The sequence below is a fragment of the Pollicipes pollicipes genome, unplaced genomic scaffold (assembly GCF_011947565.3).
Source record: "Pollicipes pollicipes isolate AB1234 unplaced genomic scaffold, Ppol_2.1 Scaffold_7231;HRSCAF=8579_pilon_pilon_pilon, whole genome shotgun sequence".
NCBI lineage: Eukaryota > Metazoa > Arthropoda > Thecostraca > Pollicipedomorpha > Pollicipedidae > Pollicipes > Pollicipes pollicipes.
In genome coordinates this window covers 45,080,648-45,089,214 of record NW_023597034.1, presented here as the reverse complement: position 1 = coordinate 45,089,214, position 8,567 = coordinate 45,080,648, and the positions used below count along the sequence as shown (strand labels likewise).

General features: G+C 48.1%; 1 protein-coding gene across 1 annotated transcript; it reads left to right on the top strand.

The window, feature by feature from the left end:
* The first annotated feature begins 1,068 nt into the window (after window positions 1-1,068).
* Prosalpha2 (proteasome alpha2 subunit) lies at window positions 1,069-7,242 on the top strand. Its single transcript, XM_037234333.1, has 5 exons — window positions 1,069-1,316; window positions 2,845-2,921; window positions 5,157-5,270; window positions 6,147-6,444; window positions 6,937-7,242. Exons 1-5 carry the CDS (start codon window positions 1,276-1,278, stop codon window positions 7,109-7,111), a joined length of 705 nt encoding a protein of 234 aa, XP_037090228.1. The 5' UTR covers window positions 1,069-1,275; the 3' UTR covers window positions 7,112-7,242.
* The last annotated feature ends 1,325 nt before the right edge of the window (window positions 7,243-8,567 follow it).

Below are 8,567 nucleotides of genomic sequence, written 5' to 3'. Positions count from 1 at the left end.
TTGGGCTCGGTGTTGGTTCCATTGATTTCCTGTGGTCTTGGTATGGGGAACTACTGGACTTTTCAAGGTTGAATCCAAACGGTGTTATAGGATGAATTTCTGGGGGTAGAGCACACGCTGAGCAGTGCTTTTGTTAGCCCCGACCCTTGCCATGCGGTCGCGCAATTCGAAGTCAATAGCAGAATGTGGTGGTGAAAACTGAACGTGCCGCAATACTCGGCACGTTTTGTCCTGCCCTCCGATGTCAACTCGCCTCAAGCGCAGCCGCATGCCATGCCTGTCAAGAACAAATCGCGAACGCCTCAAGCGGCTCGAATCCCCGTTACGAATGTGTATAATGGAAGGCATGCGCTCTAACCAAATGAACTATGGAAATGGATTGCCTGGAACCTGAAGCTTTTTACGGCAAATCGCCCCTTGAGCAATGCAGGTCGCAGACTAATACGTCCAGTATTTGGGACCGTCTACATACTGCCTCACGTATGGGTAGCGATAGAGCGTAACTGAAACATGGCAAGAAGAAGGGGTATGAACAGCGTTATGTTGCATTCATTTGTGATTTCATTTCATGCTAAGATGCTCTTCTAAAACCTTCAAGTCGGATAACGTAGGTTTTTAAGACGAGGAGCGCACCCATCTGTTTCGCACCTTTGAATGCAAAGCAGGCGCCCAAATGTTGCATGTTGGGACGTCACACTTCACACCGTATGACCAGGGGATCGCTAATTGCAACGAAAGCGTGACCAAGGGGCCGAGTAAAAATTGACCAGAATGCACAACGTGATTTATCAGCGGCCAGTGGAGGCAATGCTAATGGCACAAATACAACCGGGAAATTCTTACAAAATGGAGAAAGCTGTAGTATCTTTTCCAATAAAATACCAGCTACAAAAGGGCCGAGCCTGCACTCTGCACGCTGTCGTTATCGACCATCAGACATTGAGGTGCAGGCTTGGATCGCCTACAGAAAAGTTGAAAACAGCTGTGTGGAAAAGCTGGCAGTGGGTTGCAATCAAACCCGACATTTGTTATACGAATATGGCGCAAAACATACATCGGTGACTTGCGCATTCTGCGGCCGGTGTTCTACGTGAGGTCGTATACGGTATTGCCGGACTGGTTCGTGGTAACCAGAGTATTGGTGCCCTGGACTGCCACTTTATTGGTGTTGATTTTTTCTAAAGGCTGCTTAGCGCGACGCTCAGTATATTTTCCTGATCAGCCTTGGGTACTGGAAGCCTAGCAAAACCCATCGGCATCGCAAGTGGGACGAACATGTCTTCAGAAAGATACAGTTTTTCACTTACAACTTTCAGGTATGGTTACGGTTGAGTTCAAGTGATTAAGTGCATTCATTAATTTGAAAACCTCACACCTCACAGTGTAATGGGTTCAGTGATCATTTATGTTGAGCCATGTTCAATGAGAAGCGAGGCTACCTGCCTTGTGTTGCTGAACTGTGTGTTCCATGTATTTGTTTAGAATTCAATGTGGGGAGTGGTTTTCTGTGGATATTTGATTTTATGATCCTTATAATTGTTGAAAATAATCATTGAAGGGAGTTTTTGTCTGAACTTTGTTAAGCAATCCAGCCAGGATTGATCACAAACATGTAGCATCAAAGTGGACATGAGGATGCATCTGATTAATAGGTACCTGTTCTTTTCATTCAGCTGCATGGATGTAAACACTATGGGGCCATTATGTCTCAATTTCCAAATTTTTCACAGTTGCATGCTGTCCCAATTTTTCCAATAAAATTCATGTCTGCCATTCCAAAATAATGTTTCAGGTCAAGCCCTCCCAGTACATTCTAGTCTGCCCATGTATGGAGATGTGGCCATCCTATGATTGATATTGTCATTGTTCTGCTCAGGTAAAGTACAACAGCTGTTCAGAGTGGTGAAGAAGGCCAATCAATAGTTCAGAAGTGGAATGGAGCTAATGTAGCAGTTCTTTCCAGCAAAGATCTAGCAAGCAGATATGTGCTGTAGCCCCAAAAGATCCCAGGCTTCTACAATCATGAAATTGTATGGGAGACTTTTTGCAGCTGTAATCTAGGTACATGTCTGTTTCCAATGCCGGTAAATCTAGTGTGTTGGTAACTTTTTAGACACACTATGATCATACCCACATCAGTTATTTAAATTAAAAAGCATTGTGATCATACCACAGCTACATTCTGTGTAATTAGCTCCCTGGTCATGTACTGTTTTTTACTTGGTTGTTGTGGCCTTTAGCATCAGGTTTATTTTCTGCAGAAATACTAAGCTCAGCATAAAACAGTAATGGAAATAGTTCCTTTCCATCTTGTTGTTATCAACTTTGAAACAATAACACATTTATTATGAAGCTTTTATGCCTTATTTGATTGCTTATCTGCACATGACATAAGATCTGTTAGTTATGAATTCATTTTGTTCAACTTTTTTTTAAAATGAGGGCAGATATTTCACTGATAGGAATCCAATATTATAGCAGTTCAGGGTGAGATGACCATTCAGAGAATGGTAGTAGTGTAGTGGTTGGCACATTTGTGTTAACTATTGCACACCTGAAAACCAGAGGCATTGGTTTTATGCCTCTGGTTTATGGCATACAACTACCTGCAGTGGCTGCTCTTCCTGCCAGGGTCAGAGGCAGGCCATGCCATATAGTCTCATAACTGCGCATATTGTAAACCCCAATGACTTGAGGTGGCTGTTCATTTACAGCATGGATATAATTTCAGCATTATCTAGTCACCTGTTCTTTGTCTATTTCATGGAATTGTTTTATGTGAAAGTCAATCAGCTATACTAAGCTCTATCCTGTTAATGTATCATCTATTTTCCTTCTTTTTAGTCCTTCTGGAAAGCTGGTGCAGATCGAGTATGCATTGGCGGCTGTTGCAGCAGGTGCACCATCAGTAGGTATCAAAGGTAAGTGGTTCATAGTGTGGGGGTGTCCTGCTGATGATATGGTGCAGCCAGTGCAGCACCTGCAATCCCTCATGTTCAGCTTTCCAGATGCTTTCCCTCTTCCTTCTGACATATGCATCAGTGATAGGGATGGGAATCTTGACACCCAACCACACAAGTGCCTCCCATCACCTGTAAATGAACAGTTGCCCCTTGATATCACAAATTAACTGCCAGGTTGACCTCCTATGGAAAATGTGGCCACAGAACTCTTTGACTTGGCATAGTCCAATGCTCATCCTGAGACCCCTTGGATCACCATTGCCCCTTTTGACTCAATGGCCCTTGTTTTCAACTTGTTCACACAAATGTGTTTGTTTAATTATCAGTTTGTGAGGCTGAATGAGCATGATTGGGAGTAAAGGGACAGACAGAAATCAAGGTGACCCTTATCAGACAAGGTGGCTTCACCAATCCCAAAGTCATTCTGAAAATAAAGCTGTCCGTCATGCATAAAATTGCATATAAACTTAAGGTGCTATACCCAATTGGTCATCTTGAGGATATTTATCAATAATGAATATACATAAAAGTCTGGAAAAGCCAGATGCTGACAAAGTCAGTAAGAAGTGGAAACTGCAGACTATTTGAAAATTCAAGGTGTGTACATAAAGGTCAGCTTTTTATCCAAATCCAAAACTGGGTAACAAATTACCCATCACAAGGCTCAAGTTGCAAATTTAATAGCAACATAAACATTGCCAAACCAGCTTTGCTGTGAGTTTCTGCCACTGATATTTTGTATGAGCATTCCAACTTTACTTTGACTATATCATACCTGCACTCATCTGGATGTGTGTATGCAGCATTATGCTTTGCGTGCCACCGCGGTTCAATGCTTTCTTCTGACTTGCCAACTCCTTGAATGTCAGAAGGAAAGCATGAGTTGGGTCCTCTCAGGTGTGAGGTGGACAAATTATTAAGATGACATAGACATGCTGCTTTTCCAGAAATAAACAAGTCCTTTTGCTTATTTGTTATTTTAACTCAGTTTCTGTGAATGTTTTCATGATAAAAATTATGTCCCGCGGTCTCGGCACGTCAGTTAGCTGTGTCCGCTATACTGCTGTAGGCTGTCTAACTCCCATTGCCTTGGGTTTGCTTTTATTTGAGTGTTGGAGTCCTTGTTTGCTCGTTGCTGGCTCGTCCACCTAACTTTCACTGTCACTTCAGTCATGGAAATCATGTCTGAAGCTCTCAACCTGGTGAATGGTCGCTAGCGTTAGCTTGGTTAGACACCTACAGTGGTAGTGCAGTGCTGCAGTGCAGTGACGCCTCATTGTAATTTATTGGGTGATAGAAAATGAGTGTGATTTCTGTTGTTGGTTGGGGTTTAAGGGCGCGCCGAAATTAAGGGGTATTCATGTTTGTGTGTTTTACATGGTTATGCCGTGCGGTTTTTTGCTTTCAGCGGTCTCTTCATGAAGCTGCCGTGAACAGATAGTGTTTATGTCAAAATCTGGCCGAGGATATATATATATATATATATATATATATATATATATATATATATATATATATCTGTATAAGTGGTAATTGCATTTGTTCTGGAGCCTTCGCCTGGTGTACGGATCGTTGTTCAGCTGTTGAAACGCGTGGCCGTGCATCATCACGTACGCCATCTCAGGGCTGTGCTTTCTTCATACTGGGTGGCCACTGCTGCCTGTTTTTCCCCTCGCTGAATGCATGTTTAGCTATTAACAACAGCTTCTTCGATGGGTGTCATACCGCACGTACTCCCATCATTCGACATCATTTGAGATGAGCCGCGGCTGGCGGGAGGCGAGTGGGCCACACTGAATGATCAGCTGCCGTCGGCACCGTTGCTTCGTCTGGATCTCACTAGATGGCGCCACCTGGCATCGACAGAGCGAGATATCTAGCGACTCGCTCCGCGTAGAGGCGGCTGCCTCATCACCGTGCCTTCTCCCACCACATTCATGCGGAGGGGGGGGGGGGGGGTTAATGGAAACCTGTCTGCTGATCAAATGACCAAATGTGGTTATGGCTTTATGATAACCGCCATTGTCGTTTCGCCTATTTTCTTAGCAATTCCCGGTTCAATTTCACGGACGATAGAAATCGTCGCGTTTTTGTTGTTACCGCACTGACATGGATTGTATGTGGTCTGCCACCGTGCCTGGTGTCCGCCGGGCGGTGCGTTCTGTCTCACGCTGTCCTTCGGGTCCGCTCCAGCCACCAATGGTGTAGTGATCGCCACGGAGAACAAGTTCAAGTCGATCCTGGCTGACGAGCACAGCATACACAAGGTGGAGAAGGTGACCAACCACATCGGCATGATCTACAGCGGTGAGTGGTGCCACCCGGGGCCTGGCGCCTGGCAAACTGGACTGTGCTGCATTTTGTGCAGCCGGCGTACCCGACCGTGAACACTTGCACTAAAGATGGAATAGTAGTGTCGTGGGTCGTAGGCCGTCTCGAGGTTCACCTAGGCGGCCTGATGTGGCGTCGCTCTTCTCTGCCAGTCACTCTCAGGGCTTATCCCGAGCTGTACCAACGTGTGATGCGGTGAAAGAGCGGCAGCGGAAAGGTTCGATAATCGGCGGGGGAAAACCGCGATAACCGCCAGTCCGGAAACCATTGTGTTCCGCTCCCTGGAAGTGGAGGCCGCATCACGCGACACTTTGTGATAAGTGCTAGTCAGAGAACTTACGTAATGCTCGGTCAAGGTAGCTGCAGCAGGGCGGTATTGTGTGCTAGTTAGAGAACTTACGTAATGGTTGGCCGAGGTAGCTGCAGCAGGGCGGCATTGTTGGGGTTTCGGCGCTTTAAAAGACTGTCACCAAACGGTGGGCATTGTTGGCCATTAATTTTATGCAGACGCATGCGCGGTTTGAAAAAAAAACAGCTGAAAGTTAAAACAATGCCCACCCGCGGACAGTGTGCCTTTGGGCCTCCGCTTCCCGTCATGCGTGGAGGAGGCCATCCTGTAGTACTGAGCGCGTGGATGGAGAAGGTAAAACCATGACGTCAGCACATTGCGTCATTCAGATGAGATCAGTGTGTCATTTGTGACGTTTGTCGATGTTTGGCGTTAGTCATGCCTAACGCTTCTCATGTTAAGCGTCGGACTAGTAGCGCCGCGGCTGCCTGCGTCCTCTTCCGCAAGACCCAGCGCCAGAGAGGGCAGCGCGCGCCGGCCTCTGACTGCCGCGCCGCCGCCAGGCATGGGCCCCGACTACCGCGTGCTGGTGAAGCGCGCCCGCCGCGTGGCGCAGCAGTACCAGCTGATGTACGGCTGCGAGATCCCGACCGGGCAGCTGGTGCAGCGGCTGGCGGCCGTCATGCAGGAGTACACGCAGTCGGGCGGCGTGCGGCCGTTCGGCGTGTCACTGCTCATCTGCGGCTGGGACCAGGGCCGGCCGCGCCTCTTCCAGTGCGACCCCAGCGGCGCCTACTTCGCCTGGAAGGCCACCGCCATGGGCAAGAACTTCATCAACGGCAGGACGTTCCTCGAGAAGCGGTGAGTGGCGCGCCCCGGCTCGGCAGCCTTTTTGGAGACGGTGACTTTTGCCATGCAGTGTCGGGTGCACAGCATGTTGGGATTTCTGGTTTGTTCATTTTGTGACGCATGTAATATCTCCGAACTCTGGCGGTTGAATGTTTCGCGGCATCGGCTGAAGCGGAGGACGACGAAACATATCTTCAGTAGCCAGACTTGATCCTATGCACAGGGCGACTTGAGGTTATTTGTTTGTTTCTGTACGAAGTCGGTCGCTTACATTCCTGAATGAATGTAACCGCCACGGCCGTCATCTTCGCTGTCACTGGTGAAAGCCAGACGCACCGATGTTTTTTGGTAGAAATTGGGTACGTTCGGCATCGAACGGGTCACATCTAATCTCGACTGTGATTCTCAGCGCATTGCCACCGAACGATGCTCGAAGCGTGGCGTGCTTCGCGCTGTCGGCCACGGAGCGCGTGCTAGGCGGCTGACCTGACAGCCCCGCGGCAGGTACACCGACACCATGGAGCTGGACGACGCCGTACACACGGCCGTCCTCACGCTCAAGGAAAGCTTCGAGGGCCAGATGACCGAGAACAACATCGAGATCGGCATCTGCAACGACGCCGGCTTCCGCCGCCTCAGCCCGGCTGAGGTTAAGGATTACCTGGCCAACATCGTCTAGCTCCGGCGCGGGTCTGGCCGGAGCGTTTCCGGGACTTCTCCCCTGTGACAGGACGGCCGGCGGCCGTAGAACGCTCTCGCTCCCGACCGGATGGCTGACTCGGCGTGTTTCCAATACATTGTGTCTCCGTTGACCGTGTTTCCGTGTGATTGGAAGTGATACTGTCCAGAACTACGGTATCAAGCCCACGCCGTCACTGAGTCACTTTGCAACGGAAGCGAGAGCTTGCCGCTGTTGAAGCTGAAATCGGTGTCGATTGGTTCTGAATTCACTGTGTTTGCTCTGCAAACCTGCCGCCGGGCATGCTTCGTAAAGCATAGAGGATTTTTAATAATGACACCATGGCCAAATGAAGGATGAGGCATGCGGAGTGACACACCGCATGCATGACAGATAGTGACACACCACAATACGATAATCTGAGGCTTAGGTGGCTGTCCACCTATTCAGCTAGATAGGCTTCATCCCCTCTCCAAGCTGGGAAGGAAAGGTTGGATGAATCCATAAAGAAAACTCGTTTTAACGGATTCTTTAGGCAAGTTTCGCCGTTTGTCACTGTTTAGCCCTCCCATTCATCTCATTTTGCAAGACTACGCTTTTAATGAGAATTGGGCACTGCTATTACCACAGCTATGCAGTGCATCAACCGTCTTGCATAGCCGCTACAGCCGCGTTTAGAATGTCTCCCGAACTGTTTCGGATAGACGTGCCCAACTAACTTTGTATGTGACTCTTAAAGAGAGTGGGCCCGCCTAGGGAGGTCTCTAGTTTAGTTTTCCTATATGAGCTGAAAGTTCGGACCCAAAAACAAGTCCTTCAGCTTCAGAAAATCCCGGACATTTAAAACGTGTCCACTTGAGCGTTTTGTCTTCTGCCGTAACGCTTTTGATTGCAAGTCCAGCACCAAGGAGTTACAACGGTAGTTGCTCGTCTTCCATTCGGCCCGTGATGAGGCCAAGATCTTCCCAGAATTTGTGCTGCGTTAGTAGAAAGACAGGTCATATAGAAAGCCCTCGAAAAAGGGAAAAGAATGTACTGCGCTCTAGAGGATAGTGTGACGCGACTTCGTACGTTAAGTAAAAAACGATATGTGGGGGCAGGCCATATCTCGTGGCAGATGTGCATAGCGGAAACATAGATTCGTTCCATTGCATGATTGTGCGACACATGTTTTTTTTTCCGCCAGGCCTTTCAGTTTTAAGCAGTCGCCCGGGTAAGAGTTCTCACTGTCAGATAGTTGTTCAGCGCTCAGCCCAGTTCTGGCGGCCATGCGCGGCCATGTCCGGGTCGTGCCGAATAACGCAATTATTTTGCACGGTCTAGTTATTCCAGGGTACTTTGAAACACGCATCGAAACGACTGACAAATGGGTCCATTTTAACACATCACTCGAATCCAAAAGCTGACGGGTCAAGTTTATGGAATGAACCAATGGTCCTAATAAACCTTCCACAGG

What these genes read in the sequence shown, in the direction of transcription:
- Prosalpha2 (XM_037234333.1), top strand. Translation starts at nt 1,276, where the DNA reads ATGTCTTCAGAAAGATACAGTTTTTCACTTACAACTTTCAG. An exon ending in CATCGGCATGATCTACAGCG is followed by an intron (nt 5,271 to 6,146) that starts GTGAGTGGTGCC and finishes CGCCGCCGCCAG; the next exon opens with GCATGGGCCCCGACTACCGC. An exon ending in AGGACGTTCCTCGAGAAGCG is followed by an intron (nt 6,445 to 6,936) that starts GTGAGTGGCGCG and finishes GCCCCGCGGCAG; the next exon opens with GTACACCGACACCATGGAGC.